This window comes from Palaemon carinicauda, chromosome 37, assembly GCF_036898095.1.
Source record: "Palaemon carinicauda isolate YSFRI2023 chromosome 37, ASM3689809v2, whole genome shotgun sequence".
Lineage (NCBI taxonomy): Eukaryota > Metazoa > Arthropoda > Malacostraca > Decapoda > Palaemonidae > Palaemon > Palaemon carinicauda.
In genome coordinates this window covers 28,102,727-28,122,395 of record NC_090761.1, presented here as the reverse complement: position 1 = coordinate 28,122,395, position 19,669 = coordinate 28,102,727, and the positions used below count along the sequence as shown (strand labels likewise).

General features: G+C 39.5%; 1 protein-coding gene across 3 annotated transcripts in view; it reads left to right on the top strand.

Moving 5' to 3' along the window:
• The window catches only part of LOC137629533 (WD repeat, SAM and U-box domain-containing protein 1-like), a 164,130-nt gene extending 144,683 nt beyond the window's left edge, over positions 1-19,447 (top strand). For all 3 annotated transcript variants that reach the window (XM_068360943.1, XM_068360941.1, XM_068360942.1), the window contains 2 exons: positions 3,636-3,785; positions 18,159-19,447. In XM_068360943.1, coding sequence (XP_068217044.1) covers positions 3,636-3,785; positions 18,159-18,313 — 305 coding nt within the window. In that variant the 3' untranslated portion in view covers positions 18,314-19,447. The remainder of the gene's footprint in view (positions 1-3,635; positions 3,786-18,158) is intronic.
• The last annotated feature ends 222 nt before the right edge of the window (positions 19,448-19,669 follow it).

Here is a 19,669-nt window from a genome sequence, read left to right as displayed (position 1 = left end):
TTATTCTCAGAAGGTCAGCGAGTGTTCGATTTAAAGCGGTAAGTCCGACTTACCTGCTTGGTTGTTTACACTAACCTGACTTCCATAGTTAGGTCCAGTGATCATAGTCACATACTGTTGCATTCAGTAAGGGTTCTTAACTTTCACCGCACCTTACAAAATTAAGATCCTCTCGTAGAGCCTTGAATTTTGTAATCACTTTTTATCCTTCTGCTGCTAAACCCTTGCATTCCTAGTTGCTCTTTTAGACATCTATATTGTGGGGCAGAAGACCGAGTTGATAGTCTGGATCCTCTCGCTAAAGTATGCCCTCTCAAGCAACCTAGTTTTTCATTTGTGGAGAGGACATTTCATATTGTATGATTTTCTTGAGCTGTTAATGTTATTGGTAATGTATCATGTAGTTGGTCAATTGCATCACATTCTAGATGACAGCGAGTTTCATTTGTTGGTAAGCTCGGCTACTAGCTCATCATGGGTTTACATTAGTGTGGGTAAATATTACAAGTCTTACTATGAAGGAGACTTGAAGATTATAGTGGGTTATTTGTATTTAATCCACGGAATAATGTCGCTATTACACTGTGGAGTTGTCGTTGCATAGGCTATGACCATCGTCCCTGAACCTAGACATATGCACAGCTCCAACATGCCAGTTGTAAACAATGGGTTTGACATTTAGGTGGCGAGTTAAATTATAGCTAAAAATCCCTTATACTGTAACTTTTTACGAAAGTTCAGATGCAGCTTTTTCTGCAAAGTACAGTATTTGGAAACAGCTATTTCTAAAACTATACAGCATATACCTCTCAATTCCTCCTTTTTATTGTAGATAAGTCATTGAAGATTGTTTGGGCATGCTCTTTGCACTCCTCAAGAAAGATTAGTTCATCAAACTTTCAATTGGGCTCCACAAGACACTAAAAAGAGTTGGAAGACCCAGGCCTACATGGCTGAGGACTATGGAGCATGAAGTAGATGATGAATGGAGAAGTATTGATTTAATAGCTCAATATAGAGACGACTTGTGAAATCTACCGTAGTCCCTTTGTGTCAATAGGCGTAGGAGAGGATGATGATGACTACTAAGAATGGCTGCTAATCCTAGTTTCATTTATTCTCAAAATCTTCCTTACATCTTAAGATGTTTTGATTTGTACAGTGTATGACTAATCAGTTAACTGACCATCTTATAGTTTTCAGTATAATATCCTCCTTTGAGCCCATCATTACAGCTAATATACAAAAACCTTTAAATGCAGGCCTTAAAGGTAATATACTTATGGCTGTTTGTGGGCAATAACACCAGAAGTATTCTAGAAATACTTTCATTTGCAATTAATTGTAGTATTTTAGAATACTTTATTTTATCAGAGGCGTGTCTTATTGCTTATATCAGAATGTTGGGCAGTACTGCCACTCCAACCTTTGTCTTTACTGCAGTCTAAGTAGTTTAGTTTTTGTTATGCCTATTTGGAATTTAAAGTTACTACCTGAGAAATCCATTTAGTTTTTGATTCATAGTAATATTTCAGGCCTAACCTGTCCTGTTTCAAACCTTAACCTAATTCCTTACTTGATAGTTCAGATCCTTTCGCAGAGCCTCAAATTCCTTACTTACTTTTGCTCTTCTGCAACGAAACCATCACACTCCTGCATTACTATCCACTCATTTAGACACCTAGAATTTGCAGTGCAGAAGATTGAGATGGTAGCCTGGATCTTTATATCTCTCATCTTGATAAAGTATTTGGCCATAATTCTCTACTTATCCCTTATGTGCTGAGATGTTAGTCTAGATATTTTATTACTCTTCTCGTGAAATAATTGCTCTCTACAATTCTCATTGTTTTGTGATATTCGTGGCAAATAGTATACAGTAATTCCCTCAGGTTGATTTCTTTTTGTACAGTATAAAGATTCACTAAATCTGCTCAATCGTATCTTGTTTGAATGGCTGGGAACATCATTTGCTTAAAAGTTTGGTCACTAACTATTCTCAGGCTTTTCTCCCATAGGGTAAATGTAGGGATTAGCACCGTCTCTTTATCTCATACACATCAGTTTCTGTACATAGTAAGTACTGTACTATAGTCATTTGGAAAAAAAGTTTAGTAATACTTTAAAAAAAGATTACTGAAAAGATGATTATTAACTAGTTTTTAAGATAAACTATTTAATAAAGCCAAATAAACTACTCACGGTAAACAGTTAATTTCTGCTAAGATATATAAACGCAGACTAATGTGGGTAATTCATTGCCAATTTAGTCCTGGATTACGATGTTTCCTACCATATTACCTGTCACGAAGGAACTTACAGATTATATAACAAAGATCATAATGATATTATTAGAATTTCTCTGGCATCTATTGTGTTTAGCTTCAAATAATGGTAAATCTATTTTATAAGTTACTTTTATGTTGTCAGTTATCTAAATGAGGTTATTTCAGATAATTGTTATCCCTTTATATCAGAAAGTAAGAAAACATGCAAATGGTGGTAGGGCAGACTGTAGTGCTGTTTTCAAACATACGTCATCACTAGACCACATCCGAAATCAAAGTAGTACTAGTCTCCTGATTAGTACAATGGTAACTCATTCGCCTAGCATTCGCATGGTAGCAGATTGTTCCCTGCCCAGACTGCGAGTTGAGGCTGTTTTACTGGGGAGCATTCTCAAACACAGTGGGGGTTGGGCTTGCCCAGCTAACGTTCTGGTGTTAAAGTTAAAAAGTTAAAGTTGCGGGTTTTAGGTCTCTGGAGACGATTTACATCGTTCTCCTCGGGTGACCATTAGCCAGCAGGGACTATCACTATTCCCCTCTAACCTTCCCACCAGGCGCCACCCTGGGAGTACCCCCCGGTAGAAGGTCTCACGGTATTCGCGTCCCTGGCGAGGACCGAACTCGGGACATCTGAAATAGAAGTCCGCGACACTACCAACCTTGCTATCCGGAGTGCATCGGATAATACTGGAACTGAAACCAGACACCTTTACCATTAGGTCATCCTTCCTGTTCCAGATAGGGGAGGTCTTATTAATTTGATGTACCAACCTATGTGGGTCTTGTGATAAAGGTAAAGAGCATGTGTTTGACTTAGTGGCTGAACAGTCTCTGAGGAGCCATTTTGTTTTTCCCCATTCACCATTTTTTGTTTGTTTGTTGCATGGAAAAAGGAATAAAACATGATGGTAATTTTTTAAGAAACAGCAGTGAACTAAGCTTACCAACATGGTGAGTTGGTTGCTAGCTTAGCTAAGGAATATAGGCTAATGATAAACAGTTGTTTTTGGATGCAGCGTGTTGCAGTATCTGGGAAATTAAGTCTCTTTCAATAGCGTGATTTGTAATTGCCACACTGCAGGAGGCTGTCTACTTGATGCCCTTTGTTTCAAAGAATATCAATATGCTAAGTAAATTGAGATATCACAATTTATATATTTGTTTCTTTGTTCTGTTTATATTTCAACTAATGGTCATTATTTCTGAAAGCTGTGAAAATGGAATTTTAAAACTAAGAATATTTATTTTTCATCTTATTCTGCAATAAAAAGGTCATAAGCTTTTGAAAATGTAGATTATATTGGTCAAGTCTTCGAGAATATATGCAGGACTCTTTTTTTATTTCAGATGCTCTTGGTCATCGCAACAAAATACTTAGATTGATTCAGAAATCTGGGTCAGCATCACCAGCTCCCAAGGAATCTATAAATACACCACCAAAAGAGTACTTATGTCCAATTACCAAAGAATTGATTTCAGACCCCGTCCTTTGTGCTGGTAAGTTACACGTACAAGTCTTGGATTTGAAAATGTTCTTTCAAACTTTTAGAGATTTTGTCATTGAATAAATTCATGTACTGTACAAAACTTGTATGATAATCATATTTGCAAAGATGATTTATTTCAAACAATGGTTCATTAATTTAAATAGTCAACGTTTAGAATTAAGATTTCACTTTCGTACATTTACACACGATGTGCATATTTTGTAAGGATAGGTGGTATAGCAAAATGCATGGAATGATTGAAAATTTTTAGGGATTCTCAAAAGTAAGAATAGGTGAGAGAAGAGGTTATTCTTTATGGGGTAGCATACAATATATGCAAATATAAAAATGATCTTGAATATAGAATGTTTCCATGCAATCTATAATGAAACAAGAATTGCTGGACCTTCACACCTGGCAGTTATCCAACAGTATCTCAGAAGAAAATTACTTTTGTGTGGGAAACTCCATGGCATTATTTAGACCATGTAGCATCAACACTGACTGAGTGTATCAATCAAGAGGAAATTCTTTTCCATTGGGTGTTTGGGAAAGAGGGTAAAGCTAATTTTTGACCCTGTTCTTAGCTGGACAGAATTTTTGATGTCTATAATGGAAAATACATCTTATCAGTACCAGTCACCTAAGGTTATAGATTTCCACATACACAGATGTTATCTCCTCCCCTAAGTAATACAGTTGACTCAATATTATCAGAAATAGATACTCAAGAAAACCCTATTCTCTTAAGTGGGATCATTATCTTGATCTGAAATGTTTAATAACGGTGTAATATGAACATAAAGGTGGCATGTTTTGCTTCTACAAATTGCACTGAAGATGGTATTCCTCTCTGTGTATGATCTTTGCAAGGAGACATTTAGCTTCATGCCTTATCAAGTGGAGTTTTTCTTACAATAGTCGAGTATTATATCCTTTATTCTTTCTGCATTACATTTGCATCAGATTTTGTTAAAATAACCCAAACATTCCTAATTAATGTAGTACTACTGTACTACTATTAGTAGTACTAATATAATAGTAGTAATAGTACAACTAATACTACTACTAGTAGTACTATTACTACAAGAGCTAGTAGTACTACTAGTAGTAGTATTACTATTATTAGCAGTACCACTACAAATAGTACTATAACTAACTACTAGTAGTACTATTACTAACTACTAGTAGTTAGTAATAATACTATTCATAATGATATTGCTACTAGTATTAGTACTTCTACTAGAAGTTAGTAGCAAAAGTACTACTACTGCTACTAGTAGTACTATTAGCACTTGTAGTAACAGTACTACTACTAGTACTAGTAGTAAAACTACTATTGGTAGTAGTACTACTGCTACTAGTAATAGTACTACCACTACTACTAGAAGTAGTAGTAGTACTACTACAAGGAGTAATAACAGTATTAGTACTAGTAACAGTACTACTACTACTAGTAGTACTACTGTACTACTACTAGTAATAGAAGTACTACTACTCATAATGGTACTACTAATAGTAGAAGTACTAGTAAGAGTAGTAGAACTACTATTACTAGTAGCAGTACTACTGCTACTAGTATGCAGTACTACTGCTACTAGTAATAGTAGTTCTACTAATATTACTAGAACTGCTACTAATAGTAGTACCACTGAATAGTACTACTACTTGTAGTAGCAGTGCTACTTGTAGTACTACCACTAAGTGGTAGCACTGCTACTAGTAGAACTAGTAGCAGTACTACCAGTTGTAGCAATTCTATTTTTGGGCTCAGGCCATGTCGTCGTGATGGAAGTTCCTTCGAAGGTAGCTTCCTAGGTATATTTGACCTACAGTGATATATCCAAGAGAATTTACCAAAGGTATCAAGATTTCTAACTCCTGAGGCGAATATCCCTTAAAATGTTACGAAGGGATATCGCGTAATATCAGAGGACGTATTCTTGACACGTCTCATGGCTATCTACACCCCAAATCGAGCTTTCACTTCGAGGGGAAAGAGAGTAGTAGTACTACACTAGTAGTAGTACTAACACTACTAGTAGTAGTACTAACACTACTAGTAGTAGTTATACTACTACTATTAGTGGCAATACTACAACCTAGTAGTAGTACCAGTGTTGGTAGTAGTACTGCTATAGTAGCATTAGTACTACTAGTAGTGTTACTGCTACTATTAGTAGTACTGTATACTATTACTAGTACTGCTATTAGTAGTACTACTAGTAGCAATAATGTTATTAGTAGTACTATTACTACTAGCAGTAGTACTACTAGTAGCAGTTGTACTATTACTAGTAGGAGTAGAACTACTAGTAACAGTACTGCTAATAGTAGTAGTACTGCTACTAGTAATAGTACTGCTACAAAGTAGTACTGCTACTAATTAATAGTATTGTTACTACTAGTAGCATTACTATTAATAGTAGTATTACTAGTAGTAGCAGTACTACTACTAGTAGCAGTACTACTAGCAGCAGTACTACTACTAGTAGCAGTGCTACTACTAGTAGCAATGCTACTAGTAGCAGTACTACTGCTACTAGTAGCAGTATTACTACTACTAGTAGCAATGCTACTACTAGTACTATTACTACTAGCAGTAGTACTGCTACTAGTACTATTGCTACTAGTAGTAGTACTACTACTAGTAGTAATAGTACTGTTATTACTAGTAGTACTGCTACTAGAAGCATTAGAACTAGTAGCACTACTACTAGTACCATGGCTAACAGCAGTACTATGACTAGCTGGAATACTATTACTAGTAGCTGTAGTACTACTAGTACTATTACTAGTAGCAGTACTAGTAGCATTACTGCTACAAGTAGCAATACTACTAGTACTTATGCTACTAGTAGCAGTACTGCTAGTAGTACTATTGCTACTAGTAATAGTACTGCTAGTAATAATAGTACTGTTACCACTAGTAGTACTGCTACTAGTAGCATTAGTACTAGTACTATTATTACTAGTAGCAATACTATTACTAGTAACAGTACTACTAGTAGTAGTACTTCTACTATTAGCATTAGTACTAGTACTGCTAGTAGTAATACTAGTAGCAGTACAACTACTAGTAACAGTACTATTACACTAGTAACAGTAATGCTACTAGTAGTACTACTACTAGTAGTTGTACTGCTACTAGTAGTTGTACTACTAGTAGCGGTACTACTAGTAGTACCAATGCTACTAGTAGCAATAGTACTGCTAGTAGTAACACTATTATTACTACTAGCAGTACTACTACTAGTAGCTAGTACTGGTACTGGTACTGCTACTAGTGGTAGTACTGCTACTAGTAATAATACTACTTACTATAATACTAGTACTAATGCTACTAGTGGCATTGCTACTGCTAGTAGTAGTACTGCTACTAGTAGCATCAGTAATAGTATTGCTACTATTAGTAGTAACTATTACTAGTAGCAGTAGTACAACTAGCAGTACTATTACTAGTAGCAGTACTACTAAGAGTAACTACTATTACTAGTAGCAGTACTGCTACTAGTAATAGTAGTTACTCTTAGTACTACTGCTACTATTAGTACTACTGCTACTAGTAGTACTACTGCTACTATTAATAGTTACTACTAGTAGTAGCAGTACTATTACTGATGCTACTAGTAGCATTACTACTACTAGCAACGTAATAGTAGTAGTACTATTACTACTAACATTGCTACTACTAGTAGCAATACTACTACTGATGCTACTAGTAGCAGTACTACTACTAGCAGTAGCAATGCCACTAGTAGCATTAGTACTAAGTAGTATTAGTAGTAGTACTAAAAGTAGTATTATTACTAGTAGCAGTACCAGTACTAGCTGTACTACTACTAGTAGCAATACTACTACTAGTAGCAATATTACTAGTAGTAGTACTAGTAGCATTGTTACTAGTAGTACTACTAGCAGTACTACTACTACTAGCAGTAGTACTACTAGTAGTAGCAGTACTACCATCACTAGTAGCAGTAGTACTGCCACTAATAGTAGTAGTACTATTCTTAGTAGCAGTAGTACTGCTATTACTAGTAGTACTACTAGTAGCAATACTGTTACTAGTAACAGTAGCATTCTTAGTACTACTTTTACAAGTAGTAGCAGTACTGCTACTAGTAATAGTAGTAGTACTAGGGGTAATATTGCTACTAGTAATAGTAGCAGTTCTGCTACTAGTAATAGCATTACCACAAGTGCTACTATTAGTAGCAGGACTACTAGTTGTAGCAGTACTACTAAGAGTAGCAGTACTACTAACAGTAGCAGTATTACTAGTAGTACCAGTACTACTAGTAGTACTACTACTACTATTATTAGTAGTATTACTACTGCTACTAGTAGTACTACTAGGAGTAATGGTAGTCCTAGTAGTAGTACTATTACTACTGCTACTAGTAATAATAGTACTAGTAAAAATTGCTATTAGTAATAGTAGTAGTAACTGCTACTAGCCATACAGCTAATAGTAATATTACTACTACTAGTAATACTACAATTACTAGTAGTATTACTACTACTACTAGCAGTATTACTAGTAGTACTACAATAGTATTCTACTATTACTACTACTACTACTAATGGCTAGTTGTAGTATTACTACCACTAGTAATACTACTATTACTAGTAGTATTACTACCACTAGTAATACTACTATTACTAGTAGTATTACTACTAATAATACCAGTAGTAGGAGTACTACTACTAGTATTACTACTATTGCTAGTAGTAGTAGCAGTACTACTGGTTGTAGTATTAGTACTAGTGGTAGTAGTATTAGTACTAGTAGTAGTACTAGACATAGTACTACTACTGTATTATTATTACTAGTAGTACTACAATACTTGTACTACTATTACTAGTGATAGTACTGCTACTAGGAGTACTGTTAATACTCCTAGTAGCTGTTACTACTATTATTGCTACTAGTAATTGTAATAATGCTAATAGTAGCAGTACCAGTAGTAATAGCTACTAGTAGTAACAGCTACTATTAGTATTAGTACTACTACTACTAGTAATAACAGTCATTACTACTAGTAATAACAGTCATTACTACTAGTAGCATATAGCAGTCATTACTACTAGTAGCATATAGCAGTCATTACTACAAGGAGCACTACTACTGCTATTAGTACTACTACTAGTAATAGTAGTAATAGTGGTATTATTATTATTAGTAGTAGTACTACTACTACTACTACTAGTAGTAGTTGTACTACTACTAGTGGTAGTTCTACTAGCAGTAGTAGTACTACTACTGCTGCTAGTAGAACTACCACTAGTAGTAGTACAAGTACTAGCAGTACCAGTAGTATTATTACTAGTAGCATTGCTAGTAGTACTGCTACTAGTAATAGCTGTACTAATAGTTGTGGTGCTACTACTACTACTAGTAGTATTATTAATACCACTATTATTAGTATTATTACAAGTAGCTATTAGCAGTAGCACTAATACCACTATTACTAGCTACTAGTAGTAATAGTACTATATAGTAGAACTAATATCACTAATAGTAGTACCACTACTATATTACTACTAGTAAATACCAGTACTAATACTAGTACTACTACTACTTTTAGCAGTAGTATTACTGCTACATTACTTGTAGAGAAGCCATCACTCTTACTCGCTTGTCCTTCAGAGGAAAACGAGGGAGCAGAGGCAGAGTTGAGGGCTCGTTGCAGTGAAGGAAATCGGGGTTTCTTCACTTTCGAGGAAAATCGCAAAGGAGAAGAATACCTGAGATCTCCTCTTCTCTGCCTAGCCATCTTCCCCCTCTGGGAAGGTAGTTACTCCCGACACACGATACCAGGAGTGTCCTACAAGCAGAGAGAGTGCATGCAGGACGAAGGGTATGGCGACCTAAATAGTGAAAAAGGCCAGTTTCTTAATGGGGGAGAGATAATGGAATTTCAATCATCCTCCGAGCCAAAAGCAAAAAAAAACGATAGAACATAGGTGTGTTTGGGGCAGCCGGTACTAGCCCCCTACCCCCCGCTTACTAGCTGTGGGTTGTTATACCTCGGTAAAAGTCTTATGGCCAAAAGTATATTCCCCAATAAAGAGTGAAAGGATTTGTATGCAGTGACGGAACAAATGAGTTATTCCTCAGGCTGAAAATATTATTAATTCAAGTACAGTACATTATTAAAATTTATCCCAGTTGATTGGTTGATCAGTCTTTTTAAAGCTCCTTTTAATCCCCCATGCAGCATTAAAAAGGGATAATGCCTCTCCTGTTGACAAATTGCATTTCATCAATAAGGAAATGAAATGTACAGTATTTCTAATTGACAATTTTATAGCAAGCCTCTGTTTCTTAGATACAAATCATTGCCGTATGCTGAGGTACCATGCTTGTTATTTGGGATTTGGTTCAGATACAACAAAGGGATTTTGACGAAGGAAAAATCAATTTCTGGGGAGAGACCTATGATGCCCGGTGAAAAGGGTCCTTCTTTACACTTTTCTGATATAAACCTTCCAAATATACCAGAGAAAGATAAAAGCATAGAATGCAGAGGTTACTACCCTCGCGCGAGCACCTTGTGGGTGTCGTGTATAAAGCAGGGGCGTGTGAAAGCCACTATTCACAGGCTGTCTTCCATTTAGATAATTCCTTCATCAAAGGGAAGGGCTGTAACAGAGGCCCTAGATACCACACTTGAGCCACTCCACCGACGCCCGACGCGAGCGCCCTCTAAGACATCCTTCTACAAGAACAAACGGCTTGGAAAGGAAAGGGTGGGATCGTACAAAAATAACAGGGAAGGGTTTCACCGGGCGTCACAGGTCTCTCCCCAGAAATAAATTTTTTCCTTCGTCAAAATCCCTTTTCTGGGTCGACCTGTGACGCCCGGTGAAAATGTACCAGAGAATGCCTTCCAAGCCCAATAAAAATAGTAACATAATGAGGAGAGAGATAAACACCATGTAACGAAAATAATATAATATAATAAGGTAAGTAAGCATAAAATTACAAACTAGCCAAAGGATATAGTGAACGCAAGGCTAAATAAACATGATAACAAGGAAGCATTCAAGTATCAGAGTACAATATGCAACAAAACTTACATGGCTAAGCATATCCAAGCATTAAAGTAACGGTAAACACAATAACAGTTAATAACCATAGGAATTAAACATGGTAATAATCTTAGGGCTAACGAACCACCCAGGAGAGCGGCGACGTGGTGCGAGTGGCAGGTAGGAGGGAGAAGAGAAGAGATGGATGAAAGGAAGAACAAGAGATTAATGGGGAGAGATAAGACTCCCAGCTGCAACCGTTGGGTATTTAAGGGCCTGTAAGTTCTTTAGATAGTGGCGTTTGAAAACCATAGGAAATTTCCAACCCGTGTATTTTTTAAGGTCATCAAAATACATATTTTGGAAGTAATTGATGGAGGTAGCTACTGACCGGATATCATGAGCATGGGGAAATGATTCTGGATTAGCTTGTTTAATGAAGTAGAGGATTTGTTGTCTGATGCCTTGAATGGAAATAGTACCTCCTTGTTCTCTGATAAACAAGGGGCCAGACGAGCGGGTGGCAGTTCTAGCTAAAAAGGCCCTGAGAGTAGTGACTGGACACAGAGAAGTATCTTGGGGAAGAGGAATAATCTTCCAAGGGGACCACCTATTTTGTGGGTCCTCATTTTTAGCTAGGAAAGCTCTGTCTGGAGAAAGAAGTACTTCACCTGAAGGGAGGAAATCTATGTTTTCTGAGTTTCGTGAGAGAGCTGCTAGTTCTGAGATTCTAGCACCCGAGGCCAAAGCCGTTAGAAATAAAGTCTTCCTAAGAAGAGTGATATAGGAGCAGGATTCATTGTCCGTGTCTGACGCAAGTTTGAGGACATCGTTCAGAGACCAAGAGACCTTTTGTGGACGAACCGAAGGTCGAAGCCTAGCACATGCTTTTGGGATAAATGAGAAATAGGAATCTGCTAGGTTAATGTTAAACCCAACAAGGAAGATTTTCTTCAAAGCTGACTTGATGGTGGTTATAGTACTAGCTGCTAGGCCTTTGTCAAATAGGAACCTAAAGAAGGAGATGGCTAAATTAGGAGTCATACAAGTATGGTCTGAATTCTTTAGGAAATCTGCTAGTTTCTTAACGGCCGAATCATATTGACGAATTGTAGAGTCCTTTTTGTCTGATTCTATGAAGAGGACATTTTCCAGGTCAATGTTCGCGTCTCTACGAGGTGCAAACTTCATGAAGTCCACAAAGTTAGGGTTTTGGCTATCCTTGAGGAATCTGACACAGTCTGAGTTTGGACTACTTGGGTCAGTTTGGGGAATGGGATCCGGAAGGGACGGAGTTTCAACTCGAGGAGGAGAGGAAACCAACTGCTCTTTGGCCAGAGAGGTGCTACTAAAGCCACTGCCCCTTGGAAGGAGCGTAGTTTGTGTAAAACTTTCATTAGAAGATTCACTGGAGGGAATAGGTAAATCTTCTTCCAATGGTTCCAATCCAGGGTTAATGTGTCCATGGCATAAGCCTGAGGGTCCAGGTTTGGGGTCACATAACAGGGAAGTTTGTGATTCAGGTGAGTTGCAAATAGATCTACCTGGAGGCCCGGAACCAGCCTGAGTATCCACCGGAATGAATTTATGTCTAGGGACCATTCTGATTCCAGTGGTTTCGTCCTGGAGAGTGAGTCCGCTATCACATTCTGGACTCCTGTTAGGTGAGTTGCTGACAGGAACCAGTTCTTTTCTGCTGCTAAGGCGAAGATAGTGACCAGGACCTGATTCAGGTTGGATAACTTGGATCCTCCTCTGTTGATGCAGTGTACTACGGCTGTGCTGTCTGAGACCACTCTGATGTGGGTCGACCTCGGAGAGGAGAGTCTCTTCAGGGTCAAGAACACTGCCATGGCTTCGAGAACATTGATATGGAACTGTTTCATGGCGGGTGACCAAGAGCCCTGAAACATCTGATGTTCGGAGTAACCCCCCCAGCCACTAAGAAATGCGTCTGTATGAACTGTCACTTGTGGAGGGGGGAATTGCAGAGGAACCGATTTGGAGAGGTTCCTCGGTTCGGACCATGGGCGTAGTCTCATTTCTAAGACAGAGGGGATCTTCGAGATCTTGTCTCTTAAAGGTACTGTAGCTCTATTTCTCCAAACTCGATTGATGTCTTCGAGTTTGGCTTTTAATAGGAGATCTGTTACTGAAGCAAATTGGAGAAGGCCGAGGATTCTTTCTAAGGCTCTTCTGGACACCTGTTTGTGTTTGAGAAAATTCCTGATCTTGGAAGCTATCTCCCTTACCTTTTTGGGAGGAAGGGAGAGCTTGTGCTTTGAAAGGTCCCACTGAATGCCTAACCATTCGAAGTGACTTGATGGTTGTAGGCGGGACTTTTGGAGATTGACTTGGAATCCCAGGTTGGCGAGAAATCGAATGACTTTCGTCGTAGCTCTGTTGCATTCCTGGGTTGACCAAGCCCAAATGAGCCAATCGTCTAGATAGGCTATGATCTGTATCCCCTGGTTCCTGAGTTGTTCTAGCACTGTCTCTCCCAGTTTCGTGAATATCCTGGGGGCAATGCTGAGACCGAAGGGCATGACTTTGAACGCAAAGGCTTTCTTGCCTAGGTGGAAGCCTAGGTAAGGAGAGAAGTTTCGAGCTACTGGCACATGATAATAGGCGTCGGTAAGATCAATAGAGGTGGTGACGGCCCCACGGAGAAGTAAGGTCCGTACCTGAGAGATAGTCAACATACAGAACTTGTCGCAGAGAATGTAAGAGTTTAGTTTTGACAAGTCCAGAACCACTCTAAACGCCGACGAGTCTTTCTTCGGAACTGTAAACAGGCGACCTTGGAACTTCAGTGATCGAACCCGTTTGATTGCTTTCTTCTTGAGTAACTCTGTGGTGTACTCTTTCAGGATGGGAGTGGGTCTCTGGAAGAAGGTCACTGGTGGAGGTGGAGATCCCTGTGACCATTTCCAACCCAAACCTTTGGATATTATGCTGTGAGCCCATGGACTGAAGGTCCAATGGTCTCGAAAGTGATAAAGCCTCCCACCTACCGGGAACACATCATTGCAAGGGAGTGAATCTAGGTCCCTTCCCTCCCCGAGCACCCCTTGCTCTAGGTCCGCCTTGCTGGCAGAACTGTCCTCTACCTCTGTAGCTTCTTCTCTGGTGTCCACGAAAGGAACCGGAGGGTTCGTAGCTAGGGTTGTATGCAGGAGAGGACATCCAAGTGGGGTTGGGTTGTGTACCTGGGGGAGAAGTGAGGTAGACCACCTGTTGAGGGGGAGCCGGTTGCTGAGAAGTCGAAGCAGAGGAAGACTGTGTTGACGTGTGGGGGACTAACGATTGGTGGTAGTGACCCCGGTTCGTCTTGTAAGGGGTATATCTCTGCTTCTTCTTGAAGAAAGTTTGTTTGTGGGCTTCGATCTTCCTTTTGGCAGTGAGGCCCCACCTTACTTGCAAATTTTGGTTTGCCCTCGCAGCATCCTGAAGGACTTTATTTACTTCATCCTGAGGGAATAGGGTCTTACCCCAGCAGGAGGATGCTATCAGCCTGTTTGGTTCATGTCTGATAGAAGCCTCAGACTGAACGTATTTCCTGCAGTTAACCCGAGCCGACCAGAATTCGTGGAGGTCGACTTGGTAGGACAGAAGCAGGTTCTTTGAGAATACCCTAAACAAAGTCTCATTCTGGTAAACCGAGGCTAGGGACTCTACGGAGGTGATGGAGTGGAGGGACCTAGCTAACCTATTCCGTGCCTCGAACTCAGTCTTGAGAAGATTCTCTGGTAATTTGGGAAGCTTCTCAGAAAAAAGAGCAGACGCGCAGTCTGGGTCTAGCTTCCCTACCGTGAAAGTAGAGGAAGCGTCATCCCAGGTAGCAGAGGTACTCGGAATGAGCATGGAGGTGGGGTCCGTCTCTTTAAGAGCCGGCATGGCAGAGCCTTCTTTGACGGCTTGTATAGTGAGATCTGTCACTTTATCGATAAGGGGCAAGGTAATGGAAGGAGCTGTTGTAAAGATGGTGTAGGCACCTTTGTGTGGGGTGAGCTTGGAGTTGGCACACCCCCATTCTGACAGAGTCCTGGCCCAGACAGCTTGGGCCTGTTCTTTTGGAAATATCACCGTTTCCTTCGGTACCTTGTCCATCCTAACCAAGGCATGCTCTTTCAAACGAACGAAGCCGTTGAATGGGAATTCTAGCCCCGGGGGGTAAAATTCTAGGTCCTCTAGAGGGCGGGTGCCTATACTATCTAGAGTTAGGGTACCATCTATGTATGGAGCATGCAAGGCAAACCTCCATGGGTTGTTTTTATCGAAGGGGGGTAACTTTGACGCGTCTGGGGCTGAAGGCGGAGGAATCTGAGTTCCGGAGCGGATCAGATTCGCCACCATATCTTTTAGCTCCGTCATAGCCCCAGAATGTTGCTGAATTTGCTCCTTGACTATATCCCTGATCAGGTCGACGGGGAAGGAGGGTTCCTGAGAGCCACCCGCCGACAAAGCCTTGGTCTTGGCGGACTTCGACTTCTCAGAAGTCACGGTTTTATGGGAAGCAATAGGAACATCAGGAGCAGTCGATGGTCTGGGGACCGGTGACGTAGATAATGGCGAAGCTGATGACTTATAGGTACGTAGTGGCTTCACCTTGGGTCGTATGGGGACGAAGGGATCCCGAGGAGAAGCCGTAGGCTTATCAAAGCCGAGAAAGGAAGAGGTAGAATAAGGAGTAGGAGATAAAAAAGGTTCCACCAACTCGACACCACCTACCTGCTCGTCCATGGGCTCGACGTCCAAATCCAGAGCTGACACGTCCCCCGATAATAAAGCTTCGTCTTTTGTGGGGATGGTCGCTCTGACCGCTTCAATTAAAGGAGCAGCCGCCTCCGGCGAGACTGCCGCAGTGGTAGAGCCTGGGAAGAGTCGAGAGGCCATGTCTCCGTCGAGGAGATAGGGTGCGCCAGACGGAGCATTTCTGCCAAAGCCTGACACTCAAGGACGAAGAGCAGCTCTTGCTGACCGAAGAGACTCATCATCGGCCTGAAAGAGGTGAGGGGATTAATGATGAAGGAGAAAGATCGTTCTCCGCAATAAGCGATGTATACATAAATAAGGAACAAATTAAATCATCGCCAAAGAATAAAAGGAACAAACCAAAAACTAACTTACGTCATCATTCAGGAGTAAGGAGGACAACTCGTAGCAGAGCGTACACGACTCCGGGAACCACACCATGTATGGGGCTTGTTCCGGCTCCCGAGTAAAGGAGATGGCGCAATGCGCATGTGACCGGCATAGGTCATGTCCAACGGGATCGTTGAAAGCAGCGGGGCAGCCCTTGGCAGCGCAGCGGACCTTCTGTAAAAGAAAGGAGACATAAGTCTGGATGTTCCTTGAGACTCTGGTCAGGGATTAAGATCTACTAACAGAGTCTAGATAACATTAAATATGTGTGCATAGAATGGTTCAATGAATGAGAGCCAGAGCTCCATATTAATATATAAATATAAAATTACCATGCTCCGGAATGTGCCGGAGCAAGCTAAAAAGGTTCCGGATCACTATAAATATTATTAAGATAAGAATAAACTAATGTAAGCTGCGGAACCTCCGATGGAGCCGAGGGTTCAGTGATAGGCCCGTAACCAAATAAAATGTAAAATACAAGCAGTAGCGAAAAGCTAAGGCTAACATCAATGCTAAGCGTATTGGTGATCTCCGGTGAAGCCGGAGGTCCAGTGAAAGGTCCGGAATAACTAAGTTGAGATTAATAATGAATATTTCTTGTGGATATGGCCGTAGCCGGAGTCCGGGTGCAAGGGACCACCGGGGGGATGAGGCCCTGCCAGAGGGTTGCACTCCTAATGATATATAACTAGGTTCCAATCTCAATGAGTATCCCTCATGGCGGAGTCAAACTCAAGGCGGAGTGGATGAATGTTCAGATCCTACTCCCAAGTCGTAGCGGGGAGAGGATGGAACTACGAGGGGAACAGGTGGCGTCATAAAGCTGGCCCAAAACAATGACTCACACACGAACAGGACCTATTAATAATGCTAGCTATATTAACAGTAACCACATAATATAATAAATCGTAAAACATCATATACCCGTAGAGGGAGGAGGGGAGGGAGAACCCGTGATCGTATAAAACGGAAAACGGGAAATCCACCTCTCCTACTCGAGGCTAAGAAAGAAAACGAGAGAAAGGGTAACTCGTGACTGTAGCGACATAAAACGAGAACTCCATGCTCTCGCTCTCGTGATTACATTATAAAGAACCTAAAAGCACACTATAATATGATATAAGTATAACAATAAAATTGTAACGTCAATACAAGACTAAGAACGAAGAATAACGTTTGCGTAACAAAATTCAAAAGGATATAGTCCACTGACGAACGCCTCTCGGGGTGGGTACTAAACTATAATAAAGCCAGAACGCTATTCTTTGTTCGTCCAGAGTGGACTTGCTAGCAAAAAGTACCATAGGAAATAATACTAATAGTAATAATAATAATAATAATGGTTCAAAAGGCGTAAGGCCAGTGACTTAACCAAGAACCGAATTGACAGAGTACCAAATGGGCAAGACTAACATGAAATTCCCAGTGAGGCAAATCAAAACAACAATAGCTGCCGACGCCGCGGAAGGCTAAGCCTGTCGAAATAAAAAACACAAAACTGGGAATAGAACAACTGCCCGGTACTGCAAAAAGCTGTCAAAACAAACTATGGTACTTAACATTGGTAATGGTGAAGTAGGAGCTTCGGTCATGATGAAAATAATCCAGGAAACTTGAAAACACCGAGAGCACAAAAATCTACAACCAAGCTAGCAAGTCCAAAACAGAAGGATGTCTTAGAGGGCGCTCGCGTCGGGCGTCGGTGGAGTGGCTCAAGTGTGGTATCTAGGGCCTCTGTTACCGCCCTTCCCTTTGATGAAGGAATTATCTAAATGGAAGACAGCCTGTGAATAGTGGCTTTCACACGCCCCTGCTTTATACACGACACCCACAAGGTGCTCGCGCGAGGGTAGTAACCTCTGCATTCCATGCTTTTATCTTTCTCTGGTATATTTGGAAGGTTTATATCAGAAAAGTGTAAAGAAGGACCCTTTTCACCGGGCGTCACAGGTCGACCCAGAAATTCTGTAGTAATTTTTCATACTGAATCAAGAGGTGAGACATGTTGGGAGTAACACCACATGAGTGAGTTTTCCATACTGAAGTAAAGTGCTTTAGCAGGTTAATGATTTGTACATTTAGAAATAGATGTACTGTAATTATTTTAAGGATGCATATAATGAAATTTTGTGGTAAGTAAATAGAAATATTGATTGACCATCTTAAAAAATAAATTGAAGAACACTTTCAATTTCAGATGGCTTCACTTACGAACGGGTAGCATTAGAGGCTTGGCTTGCTGATGGCAAACGAACTAGTCCAATGACTAATGAGAAGCTTTCTCACCTAACGCTCACTCCAAATCGCACCCTCCGAACACTAATTCAAAGGTACAAAGAGGAGAGCATATGATTTGCTCTTTCAACTAACTTATTTGCTAGGGGATGGAAAACTTTGTAGCTCAAGACAGAAAGGAAAATGCATCATGTGTGATATAGTTTAAATATAAAAATTTAAAGAAAAATATATGATATTGTTTTGTAATTTTCATCACTGGTTGCTGTATTATAAAAAAGTGAAGTAGTAGTATATATCATAAATAGGACATGAAAGTTATGGTAATTCATCCTTTCCATATTACCATGACAAGCTCAAATAGATCTTAGAAAGACTTGTCTAACAACCAATTATTATATAATTGATATGGATTACGGCCTTGCGTGAATTAGTAAATATGAGAACCTCAGGAAACTGTCCTTTGATATTAAAACAAGAAAATTCAAATGAGTTTTAGGAAGTAAAGCAACATATGTAGTTTGTCAAATACACTGTTTTGTAGATTTTCATGGACTTAAAAAACACTGATATTGCCTCATAGCCTTGCTTTTAAAGAAGATAATACAGTACTAGACTTCATTAGGTGAAGAGATATGTTGCAAATGTTCTGGATTTTGCATCAAATGTTGCTGTAAACTTACTTAGGTAAAGATGACCACATGTATTTTAAATGAATTTTTTTTTTAGTACAGTAGGTATGTTTTCATTTAAAAATATAGCTTATCTATTAGTGTTTAATTATTCACATTAGCTCCCACATTTTTATATAATCATCACTATAGGATAAATTATATGTAAAGGAGGTCATATGTGAATTTAGTAAAATGCCTCTATAAAAACACTGAAACACAAACATTTATGAAAAGTAATAATTTTTTTGTCAAGATTAATCAGTCTTTTTATGAAAATGTATTTGTAAGTTATTGTTGAATTTTACTGTTTTCTTTAGTGAATTAACATTTGAAAAAACACCCGATAGTTACAGCTTCCAGTAAGTAATGCTCAGTAGTGATTTTTACAAGTACAGGTATGGTTCCCATAATATTTGAATGCTTTGCATAAGCAACTTTGAAAACAAAAAGCATCTGTTTAAGCTTTAATGATGGACTATATAATACAGGTTTTAGATTGTTTAGATAATCAATAAATGATGCAAAAGAAAATTCTGCCCTGTATAGAATAAATCAGTTGTAACATTCCAATTCAAAAAACTAAAATTAATTTAAATTTTTATGTCCTAAATGAAGAAAGTTGAATAATAGGGCGATGACTAGTTTTCTTTCTTTTAATTAGCAGAAAGGAAAAACAAGGTCATAGCAGCTCTGGAAGTTGTTGATTATCCAAATATTGTTAAATATGAATGATTTTCACATTTACCTCATTAGAAGACATCATATCAGACTAAGTGCGCAGAGTCTATCATGTGTCCTT